Source organism: Sprattus sprattus, assembly GCF_963457725.1.
Source record: "Sprattus sprattus genome assembly, chromosome: 2".
NCBI lineage: Eukaryota > Metazoa > Chordata > Actinopteri > Clupeiformes > Clupeidae > Sprattus > Sprattus sprattus.
In genome coordinates this window covers 38,973,181-39,000,653 of record NC_137921.1, presented here as the reverse complement: position 1 = coordinate 39,000,653, position 27,473 = coordinate 38,973,181, and the positions used below count along the sequence as shown (strand labels likewise).

At 41.7% G+C, this 27,473-nt stretch overlaps 2 protein-coding genes across 2 annotated transcripts in view; one reads left to right on the top strand and one right to left on the bottom strand.

Annotated features, from left to right (window-relative positions):
• The window catches only part of dspb (desmoplakin b), a gene marked incomplete at its 5' end in the record, with an annotated part of 28,093 nt that extends 27,436 nt beyond the window's left edge, over positions 1 to 657 (bottom strand). The window contains one exon of the mRNA XM_080832621.1: positions 479 to 657. Within this exon, the coding sequence (XP_080688747.1) occupies positions 479 to 657 (179 nt within the window). The remainder of the gene's footprint in view (positions 1 to 478) is intronic.
• Positions 658 to 15,607: 14,950 nt separating this feature from the next.
• LOC308382385 (solute carrier family 22 member 23) lies at positions 15,608 to 26,781 on the top strand (the record flags this gene model as incomplete). Its single annotated transcript, XM_080860105.1, has 10 exons — positions 15,608 to 16,012; positions 16,690 to 16,793; positions 17,014 to 17,168; positions 17,713 to 17,881; positions 18,012 to 18,139; positions 18,248 to 18,350; positions 20,477 to 20,688; positions 21,960 to 21,992; positions 22,115 to 22,238; positions 26,442 to 26,781. 10 exons carry the CDS (start codon positions 15,608 to 15,610, stop codon positions 26,779 to 26,781), a joined length of 1,773 nt encoding a protein of 590 aa, XP_080716231.1.
• Positions 26,782 to 27,473: the final 692 nt, after the last annotated feature.

Here is a 27,473-nt window from a genome sequence, read left to right as displayed (position 1 = left end):
CCACGAAGGTTAGTGTGAGTTGTATGTATGTGAGTAAAGGGTGAGAAGCGTCTGTGTGCATGTATAGACGTGACGTGAGTCTGCAACTCATCTAAGCAGATGCCTGCAGTTAAAGTGATTTATCTCCAGTAGAGTACTGCGCATACTCCTTTTGCATGAAACCTACAGCTCACTGTTGTTCATGAATGCTAAAAATGTCAATGACAGAAGCGACTTTGAGATAAAGATACACTTCATAACATAAAAAGCCTAGTCTGGTTTCGTACCTGATCTACCTTGATGGTGCGTTTTATTGGAAAAGCATATGACTACCAAAGACGTTTTATTCTCTTATTTTCACACGTGAGCCAAAGGTACAGTTAGCAACAGGTAAGTTAGATGAAGAGATAATTTACAAAGAGGTCTATTATAATGTCATGAAATATTAGACACAGAATATTATTTGCACATTTATTAGCAGTTGCATGACATCGCTCACCTCTGCCCGCCGCTTGCAGAGCCTTTGGAGTAAGTGTGGTAGCCCTCCGTGTACTCGTGAGCATATCCATTACCCCCGGGCCCGACCATTTCGCCTCGGGCGTATGTATATCCGCCGCCCGTGAGGTCGCCCCGGGAGTCTCTCCGATTCAGGGCTCTTTGTGACCCGTACAAGCTCATACTTGAGCACAAATAATACCAACGAACAAGGTCCAGACAAACACAGAATTGGAACAAAAATGCAAACAGCAAGCTATGTCCGCAGAGAACCCATCAAAGACAGCAAAGCGAAAATGAAGCAATGCTCTCGAAATCTACGCACGAGAGTCCCGTCCTCCTCTCCAGATGAGGTTTGAGGGCAGAGATAAAAACGCGGAAGGATTCCAGTTTTGTCGAAGTCAAAGGCCACACCCGTTCTCCACTTCAATCCGTCAAACATTTAATAGTTTTTCTCCCACCCACGCCAAATCTCCTGGAGGTTACCCTGGTGAGAGTTAGGGATTAAGAAGTATTGAGAGACGAGATCTGTGTTTGTACAAGTCCGGTGGCAGAGAGGGGAGTTGGGTGTGTTAGAGCAGAGACATTTTATTCACTCTGTGAGAACTGCTCATCTGTTCACAAATAACTTTGTAATCATTCTTATCTTGCTGAGGCCAGACTGTGATATGTAGAACACACACAAACCCACACACACACACACACACACACACACACACACAAATATACATGCATGCACATAACACACCAAAATAACAAGAATACTGCAGGATCAGGGCACACACAGAAACAGCCCACAAGAGCTCAGCAAAGTTCCAGAAGACCACAGTCACGCAGCCATTCAGACTCGTCTACTGCCTCCACACGCACACATCAGTAAATCAAGACCCACAAACCAGCGTCCACAGTCTCATCTCCTACAACCCACAACCCGTCCAGAGCAGTCCTACTCCCTCAGCTCTGAACACATGAGGCTCTTTTTCATTGCAGTAACCTACTCTGGGATAGGTACTTTTGTGTGGCCCTGAAACTGCGCTGGGTGGCGCTTGCAGTGATGGTTGACACAACATGACAACAACAAGCACCATTTTAAAAAAAAAATCTGAAGACTAGCAGTGAATACAGCAAAATAAATTATATCTTCCACAGTTAGCCTATTGAGGTCACTGATTGAACACAAGCGAAACGTCAGCTGAAATATGGACTTTAAGTAATCATTGTAGTGTATAGTCATTCATCAAGTAATTACTTCTATCATGAAGCCATTTCATTGAGTGTTAACAACTTTACAGCGAAACTAAACTGTCGAGGTAATCCTTATGTTATGTAGAAAATCTCTGGTTTAACATTTAATGTTGGTGCTGCTGCAAGATACATGTGTTTGGAATTGAAGTCGCAATCGAAGAGCGAATAAGTCTGTAGTTCCTGAACAACAATGGAAACAGAAAGGCTGAAAAGGCTGATAAGGGAGTTCCTGTAAACGTCCTGGGATGTGCCCCAAGTTCCTTCAGTAGAAAAGTGGCAATAACAAACTCTTGCGCAGAAGCACTTATATGATCTGTGCTCTCGTCGCAATTTTTCTTTGGATAATATTCGCTAATTAAACACACACACACACACACTCACACACACACACACACACACACACACACACACACACACACACACACACACACACACACACACACACACACACACACACTCACACACACACACACACAAACACACACACACACACACGCATATACCTTTAGGCCGCAAGGTGAAGCACGAAAAGTGCTTTAGAAAAAGAATCCCGTTCCACTCACTGGCATCTACACAATCTTTAGCTTATAAAAAAGAACGAGTCGTGGTTAGTTACCAAAAAAAAGTTCGTCGCTGATTTTCCAGTCGATTGTCTATATGGCTTTGTTTTATGCAGAACTAGAGACTTCAGAGCGTAATAAGATTTTTGTCGGGAGCCGTGCCACGGTTCGACACGTGATCATGCTACACCAATGAGAAGGCTGCTTTTTGACAACAGAATGGAAAAATGGCGGCTCCCGTGCGGTTAGAAACATCGTTAAAGATAGAGGAAAACACTTGAACATCCTCAAAATTGGGCTAAATTAATTCTAATTAGTGCTGTATACATAGCCGCGTCCAAGAAGAACAATGAGGCAAATATACGATAATGTTATTTTTATGTTAAGTCATTTAGATCAAGTTTGACATACATGGGCATACACATTACTGACGATCTTACATGGACTGTGAACACCCAGCACACCGAAGAAATCAAGGCAAAGACTGTACTTCCTACGTCAGCTAAGGTGATCTTAACTATGAGAAATCATAGGCTTAGATGATACACAAACAATTCCATGCAACATTGTAAGAAGTCATTACAGAAATACAATAATCATCCCAACTTTAGAAATCCAGCGAGGGGGTTGACTTTTCCTCATTGATCTGGAGCACTCACACCTAAATGTAAGCCCTGTCAGACCCTCGTTTGTAATTGTGATTAACATTAAATAAGGGTTAAATACATTATATCAGTAAGACACAGCACAAAATACAGTAGTAATAAGGATAAGTGCAACGGCCCAGTGGTTGAGAAACACTACACTAGGACATCAAGTCTGAAATGCCATCAGCGGTTGCACAGTGAAGAAAAGCCATGTAAATGCTTGAATTCTGAAGTGTGAAGTTTGCCCTTCTCAAATGCATATATGTTGATACTCATGCCAATGTGGAAAAACTTCTAAACAAGCTGGGTCTTTAAAACGTCACCTGATAGTACATGGCAGGGAAGGTCCACATAAATGTGCCTGACCTTTTATATGTTTACAATATGTAAAGGCATTTTCACTGGCATTTTCATATGCAAAAACATACTATGTGGGAAAACATTTACAAGGTCTTCAACTCTGTTTGTGTGTGTGTGTGTGTGTGTGTGGAAGAGAAGACTGGAGAGAAGCCTCGTGAAGGTGCCCAGTGTGTGCACACTCACACTCACACACATGCACATCCTCATATAGGCTGTAAGGTGAACCCTGTTTCCGTTTCAACCCGCTACACTGTCTGGCATCTACAGATGTGGCAGTCATTGCTGTAAGTGTGCAGACAGATTTACCATGCACTTTATATGTTTTCACAGGGACTGGCAACAGGACATGTATCATTGACATTACCAAGGTGTCATCAGCTCTTGGAACCAGTGTGTTTTCAGCCTTGATCGGAATTCAAACATTTTCTGGGTGTGACTCCACAAGTGCCTTTAATGGCAAAGGAGAAAAAAAAGACATTTTCTGTTGCATGTGAGAAAGATGAGTACCTAAAGGCTTTTAAAAGTTTAGGTACTAACTTAAACTTGGAGCAGTCAACATTTGCATTTCTTTGCCAGTATGTATGCCATATGATCAGTCGGCTGCTGATAATGTAAATAAAGCTAGGTTCAAGGCTTTCTGTATGACATCATCAGCCTTGCCAGAATTATCCATTCCCCCTACCACTGATGCCCTCCATCAGCACTGCAAAAGGGCAAACTACCAGGCTGCAATAATGAGGTCCTGTCTCAAACAGTGTTTTGCATGTGATACACTGTGGCTGCAAAGGTGCCTGTGAGACAGACAGATGTTTTTCTGCAGGATTGTGTTGCATAGTTGACCTATGTCGTTGCTGTAGGAACTGGAAGATAACTGTCCTTACACTGACACTAACAGTGAGGACTGAGTGTCCCTAATCTGTTATTTCTTATTCAGTTTTGTACAGTTTTATATATCATATTTCATGTTTCATAAAGAGTGTTTTTATGGTTAATTAGTGTTGTTTTCATTTGTGGAAGAATGAATGAATGAATGAACAAACAGATGGTCATTGGTATTTACAATTACTGCCTTTTATTGATACATGGAGGTTTATTTGTCACATACATAAAAATACTACTGTTTTTTCTGTGCGAGTGTGAAGAAAGAAAGATCAATAAATATTTTTCATAAATAGCAAGAGGGAGTTTAAAGAGCAGTGTGTGAAAAAAGGTGTAATTGATCTTTTATAGTCATTGTGTGTGTTCAGGATAAGGAATGCTTGAGGAAAGAAGCTCCTCCTCAGTCTCTCTGTTCTGGTCTTGTAGCAGCAGAGACGTTTGCCTGACCTCAGTGTTTTGAAAAGTCCATGGTCAGGATGTTAGGAATCCTTTACAATACCTTGGGCGCTGGTAGGTAGGTCTTTTCTTGTAGGTCTCCTGCAGAATATGGAGAGATGCTCTGATGATTCGGTGCTGCAGTCACAGGCTGTACAGTTCCCATACCAAGTGATGCTGTCAGGACACACAGCTGATGGTGCTGAACTTCCTCAGCTGATGTAGGAAGTACAGTCTTTGCCTTGATTTCTTCGGTGGGTGTTCACAGTCCATGTAAGATCCACAGTAATGGGTAGGCCTATTCCCATGTATGTTAAACTTGATGTAAATGACTTAACATAAAAATAACATTATCGTATATTTGCCTCATTGTTATTCTTGGACGCGGCTATCTATACAGCACTAATTAGAATTAATTTAGCCCACTTTTGAGGATGTTCGGATGTTTTCCTCTATCTTTAACGATGTTTCTAACCACACGGGAGCCGCCATTTTTCCATTCTGTTGACAAATGCAGCCTTCTCATTGGTGTAGCATGATCACGTGTCGAACCGTGGCACGGCTCCCGACAAAAATCTTATTACGCTCTGAAGTCTCTAGTTCTGCATAAAACAAAGCCATACAGACAATCGACTGGAAAATCAGCGACGAACTTTTTTTTGGTAACTAACCACGACTCGTTCTTTTTTATAAGCTAAAGATTGTGTAGATGCCAGTGAGTGGAACGGGCTGAAACGAAAACCGTGTTCACCTTACGGCCTACTTGGTGCTTTATTATTATAGAGCTTACATGGTTTCTCAACATGAAGAATACATACATAAATATATATCTCTTAGTGTGTCTGTGTGCATTCACTGTTAGTAAAACCCTTACTCATGAATTCTTCAATCACTGAAGCCATAAGGTGTGGCGGTTCTGACATTTCATGTCTTGGCTCTGAGTTACCTCTACAAGAACCACCTTCTCAATCTTATTTTCCCATGCCAACTCCCTTGAATTCACCTTTGTTAAAGTCAAATTCGAACACACATACACAAACACACACCCACATGCGTGCACAGACACACACTTAACACCGACAAATGCAGCAACTTAATAATAAACATTACGACGTAATAAACCACAAACCTTGGCAAATCTGTACTTTTTAAATTTTAATAATCATTAAATCATAATTTGTGGGTGTAAAACACACACACACACTCTCTTTCTCTTGCTCTTCCTCACACACAGACACAGGGACCGGGACAGGGTTTTCAGGATAGACGAGTCTGTGGCTGTTGTGTATTGGAACCATTCCATGATCTGCCAAAACAAGACTGTGAGGGTTTGAGCAGGGGTGATTCTAGCTATTGAATGGATCAGGGGCTAGGCCAAGTTTTCCAGGGGCTTGTCTTTTTATTTATTTTTTGGAATGGAGATCGTCATTGGTAGGTTTGGGTTGGTAAATCTACCTAGATATTAAGATTATATGTATGGCAAAAGAGAAAACTATTTGGTTGAGGTTTGATCCTATATATTTATGTGTTTTGTTCCCCAAGTGTGCTTTTGGAATACGGTTTCTTATGGTCATGTCAATCAAGCAAGTCTATTTAAACTCATTGAACTGATAGGGAGTGAGAAACTTGACAGACTTGCCAAACCATAATCACATGCAGTGTTTGTTTACCATTTTCACACCACTTTCCGCTCACTACAGTCGTGTCTGATTTGTAGGTTTGGGATAGAGAAACACTCATCTTTTCTGATCTAAATAAACCAGTTCATTCTTAGTACCTTGGGTCTTAAAACACTTCAGGAGTCAGGCAGAGTGTGGAGCATAACAGGTTTATTTTGCCAGTGCAATACCCACATATTGCAAGACTATACTGGTGTTACAGAATCTTGCATTCTCTTTTATACATCTGAAGAGACCCTCTTGTCACTATTCATCACGTATTGCCCTCCCCATGGGATATATGTGGCTTTCTAATTTGAGTATTGAGGGCCAAGAAATGCTTGGTGTGCTATCTGGGAGCACTTTATAATCAACCCACCTGATACCACTTACATCATCTACATCAGATACAGATAACAGATACAGATAATGATGTAGAACTCTACGCTCTCCTTTTTTGGGGAGCAAAGGTACACTACAAAACGTTTTTTATCGAGGAGAGGAATGAAATGTGTGCACGTTACTGGGCGGAAGCTAAAGGTAGGCCTGTTTTTTTGTATAATGAATATATACTGTATATATATATATGTGGGTGTAACATTGGTCTCATACAGGGTGTGTGTTTTGTGTGCGTACAGGGTTTTGAACATGCACTTTAATCCCTTTTCAGTTACCTTTCTTTTCATTGACTCATCAAATGACAAGTATTATTAACACACACAGACACACACACACACACACACAGAGAAAGAGTGAGACAGAGAGAAAGAGAGAGAAATGTTTGTAATTAATTAGGGTATTCTCAGTAAACGTCGAAACCTGGCACATTCCTTACACATGATATACCTTACTCACCTGCCCATCCCATCTTGTTTGTGTTTAAATGTCAGTTACAAGCCGCATCTTTCAAAAAGGGCATCTGACTGTGTACAAAGGCGGGCAAATTTCAATGTGCTTTTTAGAAACTAAACCATCCCTGCTGAATTTTAATAACTTTTCAGGCATGCTAGTACAACGTTCCCTATTTCTGTCTGCCCCTCCCTGATACCTCAAACATCGCTTGAAGCAGGGGTGGAGACACACTGTGACAGGTCTCTTTTCTCTCTCTCTCTCTCTCTCTCTCTCTCTCTCTCTCTCTCTCTCTCTCTCTCTCTCTCTCTCTCTCTCACACACGCTCTCTCTCACTTTCTCTGTTTTCTCTCTTTCTTGCTAAACAAAAACACATGCACACACACACACACACACACACACACACACACACACACACACACACACTCACACATACACACACAAACCACCTAGGCAAGGTTTTACTCTAAGATTTTATCACACACACACCTGGTATGTATGTGAGGAAGCGTTTGCTTATTTGCATTGTTGCTTATTTGCATGCATGACAAGCTTACAAACTCTCCAAAGCATATAGCCCCAGAACACATTACTTTTTGCTCAACGCTTGCAGACGGACCACCAATACCACTGAGTAAAACAACGAAACTTTTTCATCTCTACAATCACCTAGAAATGTTTTACACTCCTCTGGATTTATTCATTTGCTTTTATTTATGTAAAGCACATTGAGTTGTGTGCATCTGTGGATGAAACGTACTATATACGTAAATCAACTTGCCTTACCTTTTAGTACAGGTCCTGGGGAAGATTTGTATGCGCTTCATTTAGCGGAGAATATTTCAACTGTTATATACTAATATTACCCCACTGAACAACTTGTGATGTGTGCCAAAATCTTTATCCGGGACGAAAGTCCTTCAAAAATGACCACTATAGTTGACACTATTATCACACCACAGGTGAATGGGACTTTTTTTCCCTTTATAGATATCTTCATACATTTCTACCAAATTAATCTTTAACTTAATAGAAATACTTTTTGTATTACACTTAGTCTAAAAAATAATATTAAAATATGCAAATGAGGCGATATCTCATTATATATGCGTACATACAGTATAAACCCTTGAAGCTACATATTTTCTTAGGTGATCACAATGTTCACAATGGTCAAAGAACAGAGTAAGCATTTTGATTTGATATAAATACAATGGCAAAAAAAAAGTTACAACTATTACCTATTACAACTAGCAACATGCAGGATACCGCAAGACCTCCAACTGTCCAATGACATCTTCATTAAGAACCGACCACAAAGATGGCAGGAGTTTTTCTCCTATATGTTTAAGGGGAAAACAACCTATCACCTGAAGACTGATGTAGTCTTTCAAATTCTGCATAACATCCTTACCTAGGGCAAGGAACCAACACCTTTTCATGTTAATGTGGCTCAAGAAGTGCACAGTCTGTTGACCTCGCTGAACGTATCATCACTATAGCAGGTAACAACAGAATACCTCTCCCTGCTGTTCCAGAAGCAACAAGTCCATTAAATGGGGCATTGAATAACTTTGACCACAATGAAAGCAACCTGGCAGGAACAGGCTCCACACATGATACCATCCTTGTACTCTTCCAAAATGTTCCAATCAGTGTAGAGAAACCATCAGCGGAAAGTGAAATCTCTGCAAGGTCCGTTGACACTCAGAGCTGACCACAATAAAGCTTCTTTATTGCCAAAAGATTATCAAGATGGGGCCAGTAAAAGAGCGCGGGGAGATACACACTGACTATAAGGTATCAGAGCCTACTCCAAACACAAAGAGCTCCACTATTGAAGCTTCAGAAGTCTTAGATATGTCGAGGGACCCCTCTTCCACAACAACTGATGGCTATGCCAAAGCAACCGAGTCCATCGAGTTAATAAATTCCGAATATTTTTTGTGGATTGTCAATCGCTTCTCCAAAAAAGTTACACATGAGAGTGACAGTGTCCCAGAATTAACAGCTGTGAGAAGTGCAACTATGAATGCCAACTTCCATCCTACCACCAAAATTCTTACCCCCATTCTTCCTTATCCAGCAACAACATTTGATGCAATCTTCACCACAATGATTCATTTTCTGGATGTGCTAAAACAGAAGGGAGATGCCTATGGTGGTTTGTGGGCCGACGAAGGTGTGAACTGTATTGCCAAGGAAATCCAACTTATGAAACCAGACCAGTTTAATAATATATTCCTGGGTCTAGGTGGGTTTCATATGGAGAACATTGTATTGGCCTGTCTTGGTACATACCTGGAACCCTCTGGAATTTGGGTTGTTCTAGTTGAAACAGAGTGCTATAGTACTGATGTCATTAAGACCGTGATCTCCGGTTCTCACTATGCTAGGGCCTGCCCTGCACACTTATTGATACACGAGGTCCCCACATCCATGATCTTGGAAGCATTCCTCTCCAAATACCCTGACAGAAAAACAGAGATATATACAAATGAAGAATTGAACACCAAAAAGGTGCTTTCTGACACCATCAATGCAGCCTTTCAAGTCTACCTTAAGGAACAGGCATTGTAGTCCCAGTCCTTTAATTACTGGAGCACATGTTTATGACCTGTTCCCAATTTTGAGGGATCTGACCAATTCTCTGCACTCTGGAGACTGGATTCTCTACCTCAGAGTGCAACGGAGAGGGCAACTTCACGGTTCTTCTTTTTTTGGGAGAACAAACTACTGTCGATGGACACCATTATTCCTGCAGGACTGCTATCAACTGAAGGAGCAGTTCCCACACCTCTACGACTCAACCATAAATGGTGGATTTGTTGTGACCAGGCACTAGAGCAGTGTTACAACCGGCCTGCCAAAGTGAGGGGAGGGATAATTGGGGTCACCAGTAAGAAGGGAATCATCAAGCATAAAAAAGACCAGTATGTTGATCTCCTTGAGATGAGGGATCATGTTGGAGGAGAACTCTCGCTTCATCATGTCTTCAACCCGAGCACTACAACTAAAATCGTAAACATGGTGCAACACATCGAGGAATATCTCCTCAAGGTATGCAGTCCTTTAGGAGACCAGGGTACCTTTAAGAATGTTCTCACTGGAGAAATTGCTCTCATCATCATCCCCATACCTGGATTCCACCAGTACCTGTACCTGAAGTGTTACCTTGCAACACAGAAACCTGCTGTTTTGTATTTTTCACTTTAAGTTAACGTTCCAATGATAATAGCAAGGTTGGATATAAAATGTCTGTATATCAATTACAGACATCCCCTCCCAATACACACCAATACACACACACACACACACACACACACACACACACACACACACAGCATCCACCTTGGACATCTACAGAGACACAATTAGAACTATCAAACCAGAATTCTTACACTGTAAGCATTGTGATCGCCTAAGAAAATCTGTGGTTTCAAGAGTTTATGTACGCATATTTAATGAGATATTGCCGAATTTGCATATTTATTTTATTTTTGAGACAAAGTGTAATACAAAATGTATTTCTATTAAGTTGAAGATTAATCTGGTAGAAATTGACGAGGATATCTATACAGGAAAAAAAAGTCCCATTCACCTGTAGTGTGATAAAAGTGTCACCTATAGTGGTCATTTTCAGGACTTTCGTCCCGGATAGAGATTTTGGCACACATCACACTTTGTTCGGTGGGGTAATATTAGTCTATAACAGTTGAGATATTCTCCGCTAAATGAAGCACATACAAATCTTCCCCAGGACCTAGACTATTTGTAGGTTGGCCATTACAGAAGTAGGTATATCAAATCCCTGTGATTTGTAACCGACAGTGATAGTGACGTTGATATCCTTCTTTTCTCCCTCCCTCTTTCTCATACTCATTTCTTCTAATTTCTGCTTTTCTTTATGTCAGCAGGGGAAGTGATGCTTATAGATATACTCATACATTAAGGAGTTGACAAAGGACATAATATGTGTGTATTATTACAGGACAGAGCATTATGTCCAATTTTGGCACTCCATTATTACCTTATTTTAATAAAAGAAATATGTCAAATTGTGTGTACAGAAGAGGAGGGCATGTTAAGCATCATTGTCGACTGTTCCTTTGCAGGCGTCACAACCTCAGACTGACTAAACTATCCAGAATATCACTGCCACTGGATCCAAAGATGGATGGAGAGAGCAAGAGGTTGCACATACTTGTAAGATGAGGGAACTCTGACTGCATACTCACAGTGTACTGTGAAATACGAAATCAGTCATACTTTCACTTATCATTCACAACATCATTCCTTTCCCACTGTTTCTCTCTCTCTCTCTCTCTCTCTCTCTCTCTCTCTCTCTCTCTCTTTCCTATTTCTCTTAAACTGTAAACATACATTCATAGGTGTAAGTGAGGTTGTGGGGGTCATCCTACCTACTCCAGAATGTCCAGAAAGGGGTGTGCTTTGTTGACGGGGAGCCCTTGGTAAAAACAACAACAAAAAACACTAAGGGAAGATCTCTACAATCTTTGTGAGGTCTACCCCAGTAAGATAGCTTTATCTCTGTATATATCTGGATTCGTGTGATGCAGCAATAATTTAGGTTAGAAAAGTATTGAATAAAGAAATAATAAAGTGCATTAAACAAATTAAAATATTATATAATTCAATTATCTTTATACAAAGATAACACAAATCTAAAACTTTTGAGTTTTAAATTAATGTCAGAGGATTTGTAATCATGTGCTTGATTGTGTAATCTGAAAACGACTAACAACAGCCACTGATTCAACAGTGGAAGTCTCTCTAGTGTTACATTTTATGTTAAATTATCCCCTTGCCCAAAAATGATTTCCGTATTCACATTGCACCATCTGGTGGAGACAGTGAGCACTGTTCATCAGGGGTAGACAGGTCTACTATGCCCTTTTCGGCAGACCAAGACCTGGTCCTGGTTGGTTATGTTGCGGTACCTATCTCTGGTGTTAAATATATATTTAAATATATATTTCCTAACTCTATCAATATCAGCACACATCACCAGCATCTAGCTGCATCACCCCGCACAAAAATATACGATGTTCAGTAAATTCTATTACATTTGTATCCGAGCACCTAAAATCGATTGCATGCCTGTGTTGATCATTGAAAGCACCGAGGTCATGTCCTTGGTATTTTTTCTGCGGGTTTTGGATATTTTGTGAATTGTGCGTAGAGCTGACGACGACGATTCGTGCGTTCTTGCAACGTTACGTAAGGTATATTTTAAACATGTATTTTTACGCACGCTCCAGCAATGTGCAATGCAGATATAATCTGACGCTCTGACTCTAAACGAGAGCATTGTAGGTTAGTTCGAATTCACAGAGAGTTGTATCAACGAATAATCGAACAGCTAAATTCGTTTACGAATGCAACCCCGAGTTCTAACAGCTCTCAAAAACTCCAATACCCACAACCTATTGTTCCAAAAGAAACAAGCCATCTGACGCCATGTTTCTGCCTGATGTATTTGTATCTTTATTCACATATACAAAAATGGGTGACAGACTGAAACAAACTAAACTACCTTTTGGAAAGGTAACAGGAGTGTACCCACAGGCAAAAGAAAGGAAGAGGGTAAAAAAGGGGTTAGGCACAGGTAGGTCTGCTAGTAGAAGCTATCCTAAATTTTAGAAAATTAACGGGGTGCTAGATTGTATATCACTATGCTTAAATGCAATGATGGATGGATTTAATGTTTCTTAAACATGACCCAACATAGCCTATAATCAAATAATACAAAGTTATGGATTCGTTATTTAGACTTTTATTATGTTGTTATTTATTATGTTATATATATATTTTGTATTAAAAAGGGAGGCAGGAGAGCTAAAAAAAAACAGGCAGTCTATTCAGGAGGAGAGTGAGAGACCAGGGGAAGAGCCGAGCCTTCCGAAGCAGGTCCTGATAAATGTGCTGCCAACCCCGCGCATGTATAATTTATCCCTATTTTTATTTTTATGTTATACTTCCTTGAAGTCTTACCTCTTAAATTCTTTCTCGCTCTGTCTCTCTGTCACATAGACATACTTGTTTGCTCAGTTAATTATGTCAATAAATTAATTGTTTACCAAACTTACTTGTCAAATGTCTGTTGTTATAATGCCGATCTCAAATTGTCCCATAAGGTGCTCCAATATGTACATAATCAAAACATTGAACAAATTGCAGTCGTATTTCAATACAGACGTGACATGTATTTGACTCATTTTGCCCATTCATTCTGAAAGTATAATTTGATGCCCCCTCAAATGTGTGAAACGTTGAAATGCATTTTAGTATTCGTCTTCTAAATTTGTGTCCGGGTGGGGGCGAGGGGGCGCATTCAGACACCCTTGACCTGGGTATTTTAGCCTCGCTCGCTTGAACACTTTCCTGGATCTTCTTGAATCAGCACTACCTCAAGGCTCCTCCTTGGATACTGCGGAAGTCTTGTCCACTAGCAGATTTATTTCTGGACTCGTTATCCAGTTTGCTTCAAATAATCCTGTCGCAAAGTCACCTGCTACGTCATTGGCGTGTCCCTAAAACACAGCGAAGGTATCATCACGGCCACTAAATGGCGCTTATTGTGGCATGTAAACGCTGGTGTGAGGGGAAAGGAAGGAGAGCAGTTAATGCATGAAGGGTTTTGAAAGTGAGAATAGAGAGGATAAATGCGTGATGAGACTGATGAAAAGGCTCATAACAGAGTGAATGAGCGAGAGGTTTGTCACAGTGAGAAATATGTCATGACAAGACATGATGTGACATGGAAAGCATAAGGAGGTCTGAGGGAAAACAATATTAGGACATTTCTTTACAAAGTTGCAGTGCTTACTCCATCGCTGGATACTGGATATGCTGCATTCTGATGGAAACAAATATGATGTACACACACACACACACACACGGACCAGGGATTTAAAAAAGACATTTGCATCATCTGAGTGGGTCACCTTGTCTCTGTATGTGCGTATGTGAAATGGAACAGTGGGTCCAGTGAGGGATGTGTTCAGACTGCATGCTGTCTAGTGATGCAGTCGATGTGCATGGTTATGACACTCAGGTTTCAGGTCGTGTGAGGTGATTGGGGGAGGGGGGCCACTGGGTGCATGCTTGAGGAGAGGGTAGTGTGGTGGAGACTGTCAGTCTGGTTGACTATGTGCTCTGACAGCAATACAAAAGTGGCAGGCTCTGTGGTGTTGTTTGTTCTTATAGGTTCAACTGTAGAAGTATTTCTTATGGGTTTAAATATTTGAAATCTTCACATTTTTCACGTTCATTGTGTACATTTTATGAAAACTTAAGTTCGTTATCAGCTACAATAAAGTATAGAAGCTGGTGCGACAGCGTATGCCATAATTTTGAAATACGCAATCCTCTGTGTGTCCTATTTCTAGACCACCCGGAACATCTTTAGGGGATTAAAACGAATAATAAAACGGACAAGCAAACATCGGTAAGTGGTAAATCAGATATTTTTCAGTTGAGACCACAAGATGGCGTTCAGGATAAGGGCTGAATGGGAAAAGTACAAATGGGTTGGCCTTGTGGAAGTCCAGATGATGTTCTTCAGTGTATGATGTTAAAAACAATGTGACAATCAAACTAAATTGACTTTATTTTAATATAAGAACAAGGTGTTGATAAGAATCTTAACGATGATTATTTTTATGAGTTCAGACACTGCTTGGTGGCAAAGACTGATGGCATAAACAAAGTCTGTCTGGAGGAAAAAGACAGGAAACAGGTGCGGCTTTGCCTGACCTGTATAATCAAAGGTGATGGCCTGCTCAGTCCTTGGGGATGAGCCTTATAAAGACACACAAAGACACACACACACACACACAGTCTTTGTTATCCCTATCAGCCCAGGGATGCCCTCGCCCAGTGCGCTTCCACCAATCCACAGGCGGAGTGGGAGGGGCTTGATTCTCTGTGAATCCTCACACGCGCACTGTAGGGCTACCGGCGAAAACAAAGCTCAGAGTAACGAAGACGGTGGGAGATTTGTGCCATCGCTAAGGGCTGCGCCGCTGCAGTGGAAAATGATGCGGATTAGTACACCAAATAGATCATAACGGTCGACCATCAGATGAGACATCAGGGATGACCGGCACACCGGTGCAAGGAGGGTTCTTGTTTAGGTGTAAGGTTGCTGGGCTCGTTTCGCTGAGCTCTCTGAGCAGCCGGCGCAGCTTCTGCTCTCCTGCCATGGCGTTTTAACCAGATGGAACACAAAGACAGTATACCCGCCGCTCAACGCGCACAGCACCGGGGACGACGGTGCGCGCACAAAAACGACTCCTTGGATACCAAGCGTGAGCCATATCTCGGATCCTCACCCCACTGAATGGTCTTTTGGACGGTGTTATCTCGGCGTTCTCGGTGTGTATGCGCGTTTGCGTCCCCGTATCTCACTCTAAACAAAGACCATTGCGCAGACTGGATGTAGCGGTAGATCGAGGCTCCTTTAGGACAGCGCGCGATGGCCGTGGTTCGGATGGACCACCCGCCCGGGAACGGCCTGATCGGGCCGAGCCCGGAGGCGACGCCCTCGAGGCCGCCACCGCTCGCTCAGGTGGATGGTGTGGTGTTTCCATTCCTCGGGGGTTTCGGGAGATACCAAAAGCGGCTCGTGCTGTTGTCATGGATCCCAGCGCTTCTTGTCTCATGCAACCAGTTCTCGGATTATATGCATCTCGCTCAACCCAACATAACATGCGCTGGGAATGCGACCGCTGCTGCGGATACCGTTGCAGTCCCGCCGTTGAACGACAGCACGCACACACCGTTCATGGCCGACAATTACGAAGAAAACGGAATGCAGTGCTCATGTTCTGAGCCGCATATACAACTTGAGTCTGGCCTGAAGGAGAATGTAATTACTCAGGTGAGGATTCGGGACCTCGGGTGCTATCCATGGTCCTCTTGGCCCCGTCATATGAGAATTGCACTGAATCCAGACCAGTCGGCTTTGCTGCAGGATTACCTCAGAGTGGTGGATTTAGCCAGACTAAATCAGAGCCTAGTCTCGTACATGTGCAAACAGGAGCAAGATCTGGGGGATGGATAGCAGCTTGACAGCTAAAGAACTTTTAGCAGGCTTCTGATCAGCTCATTGCCTGTGTTGAATTGCTGAGCTGTGTTTATTAAAGTTTCCTGTGGGAATACATGTGTGTGTGTGTGTGTGTGTGTGTGTGTGTGTGTGTGAGAGTGAGAGAGAGAGAGAGTGTGTGTTTGTGTGTGCATGCTTATGACCCTTTCCTCTCCCCTCTGTTAAAGTCAATGTGCCTTGCCTACTGAGCCTGCTTGGGACAGTCTGTCCCTCTTCATAATGGCAGCTGACCTGTATATGTGTTAATCCAATCTCTGCACTGCTATCACTCTTTCCTTCTGTGTGTGTGTGTGTGGGGGGGGGGGTCTGTCTGTCTGTCTGTGTGTTTAACCTCCTCTTCTTCTTCTCCACTGTGAAGTTGGTCTGTCTGTGTGTGTGTTTATTAACCTTGTATTGTTCTGCAGTGGTAGTGGTGTGTAGGCGTGTGTTCATCTACCCTTGTCTCTCTGCAGTGGTGGTTGGTCTGTGATGAGGAGTGGAAAGCACACATAGCACATCTCTCCTTTCTTTTGGGAACTGCGGTTGGTGCTCTGCTGGCTGGAGCCATTGCTGACTGGTAGGCTGTGTGTGTGTGTGTGTGTGTGTGTCTGCGTGTGCGTGTGTATGTGCGCGCGCCCGTGTGTGTGGAAATGAGAAAGAGAGGTTCTACTGTACTGAGAGATGCTATGTACCGTGTTTGTGTGCCTGTGTGTGTGTGTGTGTGTGTGTGTGTGTGTGTGTGTTTGTAATTTATATTTATCAATGACTGAAAAAGGCTCTGTGTCTCTCATTCTCAGGTGGGGTCGGCTGCCGGTGCTGTGTGTGAGTGTGTGTGCGACGTGTGTGTGTGGGATTGCTGTGACGTTCTCCAGCACTGTGCTGGCCTTCTGCATGCTGCGCTTCGTACAGGGATTCGGCCTGGCGGGCATCTCCCTGTCTCTCTACCTCCTGAGTGAGTCTGTTTCACTTTTTTCCTCCAGCCTCTTCCTCTGTCCTCTCTCTGCCCTTTCTCTGTCCTCTCTCCCTCACAATGTAATGTCCTGAGTTTATCTCTCTATCTCTCACTCTACACCCCTCTCTCTCTCCCTTACACACATACACTCTCTCTTTTCCTCTGTTTCTTTCTCCCAATGTCCTGGTAGTGTGTGTGAACTGCTCCTTGATGTCCTAAGTATTTCTCTCTCTCCCTCTCTATCGCTGTCTCTCTCCCTCTATGGCTTTGCTTCCTCCATCTTTGCTGTGACACTATCTCACCCTCTCTGTATCTGTGAAGCTGAGTGGAATTTTCTGAGACACCAGAACAAACAGTTAGAAAGGAACAGAGAGTGAGGGGAGGGATGACAACTTCCTTGCTATCTATCCCTGTCGAGGAATTTTATCAGCAGATCATGATTGCATCTTTTATTTAAACAGGTCAAAAGTTGAAGTCTCTCTATCTCTCTCTTTTTTTCTCTCCCTCCCCTCCTCCTCTCTCTCGCTCTCTCTCTCTATCGTAGGGATAGAGCTGTGTTTACCAGCCTGGCGTTTCTCCATGACGATGGTTGCCAATGTGCTGGCAGTGGGCGGGCAATTATTACTGCCAGCTTTGGCTGTCCTGTGTGTTGATTGGCATGTCCTTCAACTTGTGCTCATCTGCCCATTGGCCCTCATGTTATTCTATGCATGGTAAGCCCCATCCCTGTGGGGAATTAAGAAAGCATCAGTTGCTTCTGGGAAATGTAGTTCACTGTTGAAGTGTATCTGTAAGTGCCTCTCATTTCTCTCTTTGTTTGACCTCGTATTTATCTACCTGTAGGTTTTTTCCTGAGTCATTGCGGTGGCTGTTGGCGACTCAGCGTTACGAGAGGGCAAAAGGTCAAATGTACCAAGTTGCCCAGAGTAACAGCGTTGACACGGAGACGGATGAAAGTGGTATCCTCTCAGGTGAGAGAGGGTTGCTGGTATTTTACTGTCAGGTTTGATTGATCGATTTGAAGGTTATACAGACTAACATTTTACTAAATTGTGTGTGTGTGTGTGTGTGTGTGTCAGCACTGGAGGCAGAGTTGCACCAGACTCCACAGAGCTCCTGCATCCTGCAGATTATCCATACCAGAAACATGTGGAAGAACATCCTGGTGCTGTGTGTCAACTCGTAAGTCCGTATTCTTGGTTATAGCTGGACATCTTGGAGTGAAAAAACTGTTCTGAGTGTGTTTTGCACCAGAGGGTAGTTAAATACAATTTGATCAATGGCTGTTTGTATGTGACTGTAGTGTGTCAGATACAAGAATATACTATGATTTCTCATATCATTTTTAAAACATTAAGAGAGCATAAAAGCATTGCAATGATCGCAGCATCAGTATTTAAGAATGCAAATCATCTGAACTAAATTTGATAATAGCAAGCACTATGAAAATAATTAGAAACCAGTTTGGTTAAAATAGAAATTATTGTCAAGACTGTGAGAAATATAGAGTAGATGCACCAACAGCTCTGTCTGTCTCAGGTGTCCAGGGAGTGTTCTGCCACATTAGGTAAACTAGGTAACCGCTAAGCAGGGGACCCATCTGTTTCTGACCATGGCTGACTGCCCATCTACAATAAGTCAATCAGTGTCCAATTAAAGTACCAGCACACTTGAGTCCTATAGTGTTGACCTACATTGTCACTAGAAAGAGGGACAATGGTGAGAAAGTAACACTGGCCAGCCACTACATTGTATGCGTTTTATGGCAAGACACAAGAAATCAAAGCTTTTTAGCTAACTCAAGCTTTACTGACACTTGTGTTTGTGTGTGTGTGTGTGTGTGTGAGTGTGTCTAGGTCTGTTTGTGTGCTAACTGAAAACTATAATGCTAAGCAAATACTATAACCATAAATTAACCAGCTGTTTATAGGACAAAAACATAATTTGTGAAGCATCCACGCTTATCTTTCCTGTGTTTCCACTTGAAGTTTACTTAATAATCCAGAATAGCCCTGTTCCGCACACATTATTGGGCTAAATGCTAATTTTTTCCCATTGAACAAATCACTGATATTTGTCTAACAACATCTTATCATAGCTTGCATTCTTTGGCAATATTTTAGATGTTTTGACAGAAGATCTGTTTAAAAGACTGTATAACTGTGTAGGAGGCTTTAGTGACTGTACAAAGCTTCTTGTATCCTCTTAGTCCTTTATACGTGGTAGGGGGAGTTGCCCCAATGACCTCCATACGGGCCATGTGCCACATCCTGATATACTGTGAAAATGTTACAGCAAAGAAAGAAAGAAAGAAAGAAACAAACAAACAAACCAGCAATGCAAACACTGGACTATGTCCAGGTCAGCCAAATTTTCATCTCAAGCATTGGACTTTGCTCTGATCAATACCTGCTTTTCCCATAGGAATGTTTGGTATTGGATCAATAATCCAATGAACCAACACAAGATAGCAAAACAATCATTGTGTTTGTCTGGTACAAGTAATTCTAAATTTCCCTGTGTGTTTGTTAACCAAAGTTCCATGTGAGCCTTGAGGCTCCATCAGTTTGTCTGTGACTTCAAAAGCCTCAAAAGCACACATCCTATAAACAGATAGATAAACAGCTCAACTTGTTTAAGACACTCTCCCTGCATAATGTAAGACCACTAAAAGGGATGTGTGTGTATGGATGCAGACGTGTATGTGTGTGAGTGTGTATGTGTCTTTATCCCTTTGAGTGTTTTTGAATGCTCTCGGTTTTAAGTGTGTGTGGAGGGGCAGGGGCTGGACGTGCTTGAGATGTATGTGGCTGTTCATATGGAAATTGCACTGGAGATAAGTGGCAGAGAGAGGTGTGGACTAAACATAGAGCTGGTAGCTCCAGGCTAGGAATTAGGAGTCCTGATTTCAGTGACGTGTGTCATTGCCACTTCAGATAGAGCAGGTGATATGCAGAGTGGATAGTTGAGATGCCACTTCAGAGACAGAACAAGTGACCTGACACAATGTGTCGTGCCTGGCTGTAAACTCATCCCTACCATTTCATCCCTAGTGGCAGCGCTGTGCTAGTTTCTATTGCTATGACTGCCGCTAGTTGCTAGTTTGAATCGATATGAGGAATGCTAGGCTATTAGTGGGCAATGGGAACAATCAAAATGGATTCTGTGTGGTTGTATGGCTTTTTGTGTTTATATTAGAAGCATAATGGCATTTCTACTTGTGTGTATGTCATCCAAACCCCGAAATGATGTGATGTGTGTGTGTGTGTGTGTGTTTGTGTGTGTAACCCTGGTTTTCTGTGCTCCAGGCTGTCCAGCAGTGGTATGGGTCAGTGTTTTGTGCGTGCAGTCAGCGGGGTCTCCTTCTCTCCCAAGCACTATCTGGTGTTGGTGGGCATTGCCATGGGGGGCTGCATAGTGCTGGTCACTGTGGTCCTTGTGATGGGCAGAAGGGGGGCACAGCTGTCCTTCATGATCGTCACAGCCCTGGCCTCCCTACTGCAGCTGGGGCTGCTTAACCGTGAGTACACACACACACATATATATGAGAGACATAAAATATCGCAAGTTTCCTTATTTATGTGACAGAAACAGGCTTCCATAATCTATTATTTTAGTGCTTACAGTTTTTTACAATTGCTAAAACACATTCTTGAAACAGTCACTCATTTTCTCTAAACTCTAAACACAAAACCTCTTCTTCAAGCACTATTTACAAAACCTCTGAATTCTCTTGCAAAATGAAACTTTCGCCTCAAAACAGTTTAACCTGTGCTCAAAATCAAACACTGCTGTCAAATCATAAACAAAGTGTTCAAAATTATATACACTTTCAATCAGTCAGTAAACAATACACCAAAAAATAGAAAACACACTGTTCAAAACATATAGTTCTCAGGGAGAAGTAATTTTTTTTTTTACCTCAAAACAAATTTCATATTTATCTATCATTGACTTGTGATGAATGAAATCATGTTCTCTCTAGTAGCTATACAAATGTATCAGAAATTACTACTTTGCTTTGCTCTAATTTGTGTTGGTTCTTTCTCCTTCTTGTACCCCTATTATTGTACCCTGCATCTCACTACTCACAACTCACTCTTGTTCTTCCTTGATATGAACCTGCAACCAGTCAAAATCTATTGAGCAATCAGTACTGTTTCTGTACCAAATAGAAAGCACAATGTTCAGGGCCATACAACTTGTTTACGTTTTGTCCTTATACAGCCTACAATGCACTGTAGGCCTACAACAAAATACACTACCACAGTAAAAGGGACACAAATCAAAGGAGTCAACGTGGTGTTTACTTGTCCTCCTCCCCTCACATTGTTTCTTCTATTCATTCTCAGACTTTCTCCTTCCCACCTTCAACAACCTGTTTGCTCCCTAAACTGGCTCATATTGGTTGTGACACATCATTTGATACAAGTTAAATCAATTTTGAGTGGTTGTGTTCAATCAATGACATTTGTTCTCTATTTGTATTTGATTGTTGCCACTTGTGTTTACCAGTATGGATGACATGTGAATTAGAGTGCAGAATGTGTTTTAAGACTGATAATGTGTTTAGAGTTTTGCTGAAAACTCTAAGTGAGACCTGCACATTGTGTTTTACCATGAGAAATAGTTTAAGGTATTGACAACAGACTGCCCAATTAGCTTCATGAGTTCAGGCAACTGAGAACTTTGTTCAGCCAGTGGGTTTTAGTGTTTTAGCAATTGTAAAAAACTGTAATCTGTTGGCATGATGGGACTAACCGCAGGCTATTCTCTTTTGCTGTTTTGTAGTGATCGGAAAGTACAGTCTCCGACATGACACAGGTAATGAACACACACACACACACACACACACACACACACACACGTACCTGCATTTGCATGCTATTATTTCTATTACTTTCGTCTTCTTGATCTTCTCTTCTGTGTGTGTGTGTGTGTGCTAGCACTGAGGGACACATTGAATAGGCGTTTGTCTGTGGCACTCTCCGTGATTGGAATGCTCACGTCCCACGCTGTTAGCCACCTCAGCATGTTCATCTGTGCTGAGATCACTCCCACTGTCATCAGGTAAGTACACACACACACACACACACACACACACACACACCATCACCATCTCTCACTACCCTGACACACAGTGCTCTATTCCTCTGTACTGATTATCTCTATGGTAGTCAGTGCTCTATTCCTGTGTCCTTAAAGAGCTTTATGCAACAGTCTGTTGCAGAAGTTTTTCATTATGGTCAGTTAAATGTATGCGATCTGACACATCTGCTTTGCAGATTTTATAGGTCATAGCTGTTGGCACCCTCTCCTCAATGACTTTGATTATCATAATGAATTCATTTCAGCGCATTGGTTTTGTTTCATGTTTAGGTGAAGTTAAATTACATTATAGTGTAAATATAATGTATTTTCTGTAATGCAAATGCTTGCCACTGCTTCTTAGTATAGTTCAGTTTTAGGGTGAGTTCTGTGACCTGTGACTTGTAGGTCCAGCAGGAAGTGCGCCACTAGTCCGTTGAACTCTACAGCAAAGTGCAAGTGTAGGTTGTGTTTCTCTTCTGCCATCACATGCAGTGTAAGAGAGAGACACAACACATACAATGGCGACAGTGACTACACTGGTGATGATTAATCTGACTTGAAGGATTAGCCATGCGAGTGTGCTTGTATCAGCTGAAGGTTGGCTTATCCCCATGTATGTCATGTAGAGGTGAGAATATTTTGAGGCATTTTAAGTTCATGTAAAGGTTAAGATGATTTATGTATTGTATTTCACAGGCAATACAAATAAGACAATGCACATTCTTTGTAAAACAAATTGTCAGGGAAACCCATAGATCAGTAGTGTCTTGGAAATACGGAGGGGCTGAGGGCCATAGACATGTATAGGTAGACACCGCCTCCACTGCTTCTCGGTGAAACGCGTCGCCGCCATTTTGGGAAAGGAGCTCTCTGCCGTCAGAGGTCTATCAGACGTGTCAAACTAGCGCAAGTTGCCAGGAGCTGCGGTTTATCTGGATAGAAATCACGATAACCTTTTACATTTCGCAACCAATTTCATGGAGTATTCAAGGGTTTATGCTCTACGTGAAGTGTGTGAAAAAGATTTGCCTCTACGTTACTTTGAATCTCGCTAGTTTAATCGCCAGTCATACATGTGCATGGGTCTATAATAAACGCTCATGCATTTTGAAAATACTGAGAAGATCTATAAACTATCGAAATAGTGCTTCTTTAGTTACTACGTATTGTCCATCATTAAGAGAAAGAGCATACATCAAATAGTGAGAAACTGGCAGTCAGTGTGTTTTTCATAGTTTAATAGTTCCTTTTCAAGTATGTGCATTAAGAAACCTTGAACAGTGCAATTGGCAATACACAGTTATTTCACAAATCAACATTAGGCTACAAAAAAAATCTATATATTTCTATAGCAGTAAAAATATACACATCTCAATATATACATAGCCTACACATCTCAATAGTTGAACTGTAATATAAATAACATAGCATATATATAATACAATATAATATAATGACTCAGTATAATGTGCAATGGAATAACATATGATATATATGCATTATATATATATATATATATATATATATATATATATATATACAGCCGCGGAAAAAATTAAGAGACCACTTCAAAATTATCAGTTTCTCTGGTTTTACTATTTATTGGTATGTGTTAAAGTAAAATGTACATTTTAGTTTTATTCTATAACCTACTGGCAACATTCCTACCAAATTTCAAATAAAAATATTGTCATTTAGATCATTTATTTGCAGAAAAATGACAATTGGTCAAAATAGCAAAAAAGATGCAGTGTCTTCAGATCTCGAATAATGCAAAGAAAACAAGCTCATATTCATTTTTAAACTACACAATACTAATGCTTACACTTAGGAAGAGTTCAGAAATCAATATTTGGTGGAAAAACCTTGATTTGAAATCACAACTTTCATGTGTCTTGGCATGCTCTCCACCAGTCTTTCACATTGCCGTTGGGTGACTTTATGCTACTCCTGGCGCAAGAATTCAAGCAGCTCGGCTTCTTTTCATGGCTTGTGACCATCCATCTTCCTCTTGATCACATTTCAGAGGTTTTTGATGGGATTCAGGTCTCGAAATTGGGCTGGCCATGACAGGGTCCTGATCTGGTGGTACTCCATCCACACCTTTACTGGCCTGGCTGTGTGGCATGGAGCATTGCCCTGCTGGAAAAAACATTTCTCAGAGTTGGGGAACATTGTCAGAGCTAAAGGAAGCAAGTTTTTCTTCCGGGACAACGTTGTACTTTGCCTGGCTGAGGTTTGTAAAAGACCATAAGGATTGAAAAAAGCGGACTGGAGGGTCTTCTAGTTCGTCTTCTCTGATGAGTCCAATTTTCAGCTTTGCCCAACACATGGTCGTCTGATGGTTAGACGGAGACCTGGAGAGGCCTACAAGCCAGAGAGTCTTGCACCTACTGTGAAATCGGACTCATCAGAGAAGACGAACTTAGAAGAACCTCCAGTCCGCTTTTTCAATCCTTATGGTCTTTTACAAACCTCAGCCAGGCAAAGTACAACGTTGTCCCGGAAGAAAAACTTGCTTCCTTTTGCTCTGACAATGTTCCCCAACTCTGAGAAGTGTTTTTTCCAGCAGGGCAATGCTCCATGCCACACAGCCAGGCCAGTAAAGGTGTGGATGGAGTACCACCAGATCAGGACCCTGTCATGGCCAGCCCAATTTCGAGACCTGAATCCCATAAAAAACCTCTGAAATGTGATCAAGAGGAAGATGGATGGTCACAAGCCATGAAAAGAAGCCGAGCTGCTTGAATTCTTGCGCCAGGAGTAGCATAAAGTCACCCAACGGCAATGTGAAAGACTGGTGGAGAGCATGCCAAGACACATGAAAGTTGTGATTTTAAATCAAGGTTATTCCACCAAATATTGATTTCTGAACTCTTCCTAAGTGTAAGCATTAGTATTGTGTAGTTTAAAAATGAATATGAGCTTGTTTTCTTTGCATTATTCGAGATCTGAAGACACTGCATCAATTTTGCTATTTTGACCAATTGTCATTTTTCTGCAAATAAATTATCTAAATGACAATATTTTTATTTGAAATTTGGTAGGAATGTTGCCAGTAGGTTATAGAATAAAACTAAAATGTACATTTTACTTTAACACATACCAATAAATAGTAAAACCAGAGAAACTGATCATTTTGAAGTGGTCTCTTAATTTTTTCCGCGGCTGTATATATATATATGTACATTTGTACAATTTGACATAATATACAATCATGCTCTTAACATTTTCAGATCTATGCAGTGCAATTGACACAATATATAATTGTGAAATAACTGTGTATTGCCAATTGCACTGTTCAAGGTTTCTTAATGCACATACTTGAAAAGGAATTAAACTATGAAAAACACACTGACTGCCAGTTTCTCACTATTTGATGTATGCTCTTTCTCTTAATGATGGTCAATACTAGTAACTAAAGAAGCACTATTTCGATAGTTTATAGATCTTCTCAGTATTTTCAAAATGCACGAGTTTTGAAAGAAAAGTGAGCGTTTATCATAGACCCATGCACATGTATGACTGGCGATTTGACTAGCGAGATTCAAAGTAACGTAGAGGCAAATCTTTTTCACACACTTCACGTAGAGCATAAACCTTTGAATACTCCATGAAATTGGTTGCGAAATGTAAAAGGTTATCGTGATTTTTATCCAGAAAAACCGCAGCTCCTGGCAACTTGTGCTTGTTTGACACGTCTGACAGACCTCTGACGGCAGAGAGCTCCTTTCCCAAAATGGCGGCGACGCGTTTCGCCGAGGCAACGGGCTGATGCAGTGGAGGCGGTGTCTATCTATACATGTCTATGCTGAGGGCGTTCCAATCCATTCAACTATTGCCTGTGTTTTCTATAACAATGACTCCCATTTGCTTCTGAACAAAGCCTTTGTGCCCTACAGTTGTGCAGAGGACAACCATTTGGCCTGTCTGATAAATAAGGGTCACACTGTTTTTATTAAAGCGTACTACTTGCCTCTACCTGCCTATTTTTTGTTCTCTCTTTAATGATTATCACCCTCCTCCTTTGAACTCATTTAGGTTAAGTTGATACTTATTGATCCATATGCAGTACAGTTGTTTTGCTGTCGGCACCTTGGTGAAACCTTTGGGTGCCAAAGAACATGACGCAGAAACCCATCCTGACTCTCATACTCATCTTCCATACTTATATCTGTATAGGGGTGGCGCTGTGGGGCTGCTCATGGCGAATGCTGCGGTGGGCATGTGCGTGACAGCACTGGTGGATCTGCAGAAGATGCGGGGTTTCTTCCTCCTGAGGATCATCCTCACATGCTCCTGCCTCCTGTCAATCATCTGCATCCCGCTGCTCCCGGAAACCACAGGCCAACCACTGCCCGAGTCTATGGCTGAGGGGGAGGGGCTTCTACGTCGGCCCCTCCCTTCAGGCGAGCAGCATCACCTCCTCACAAGGTCAGAGGTCGCTGAATATTCCCGTGTGGCGGACACACCTATGCATCGCCAGGGAAACGACACAGTCAATGGAATAAGGACAGCATAAGTCCATAACAGATGTAATTGGACTTCTCTAAGCAAACGTTATTGGCTCTAAGAGTGGACTTCTCTATTCAGTCTCATAAAGACACTCAATCATGTGCATACATACACACACACACACACACACAGACATAAACATATATGTGTCTGTCTGTTGGGTGAAGAAAGTGCCACGTAAAAACACAGGTTTTTAGCTCGCATTTCGTATCTACAATTATCACTGCAGTTCATCAGACTGAAGGTCAGTTTGAACATTTGGGCAATACTTCATATTTTATTTGGGATGGAAGGTGAACGTTTACTGCCGTCCTCCACAAGATCAGCAATTCCTTTTAAACACACTTGTCAAAAGTTTGTAACTGATGCAGAATTACTCAGGATGGTACAATGAGCATGGTGTGCGTGTGTGAATGAGCAATAGAACCTTGGTTCAAATCAGAACAGTTCGACAGAACCAGGGCTGTGCTTAATGTGAGTCCTTTACGTGAGACATGATGGAAACATTCCATGTTTTAGTTGGGAAGGGATTCAGTCTCCTCACAATATCTTATGACATTTTGTGAGTGTTTTATAATAACAGTGACTAGGCAGTCACGTGGACACTTCGAGTGATTATGCCGTTGCTGTCTATATGTTTGTAAACTACAGTTTTTGCACTAATTTTCTTAAACACAATCATGTGGTATGGGTGAGAGG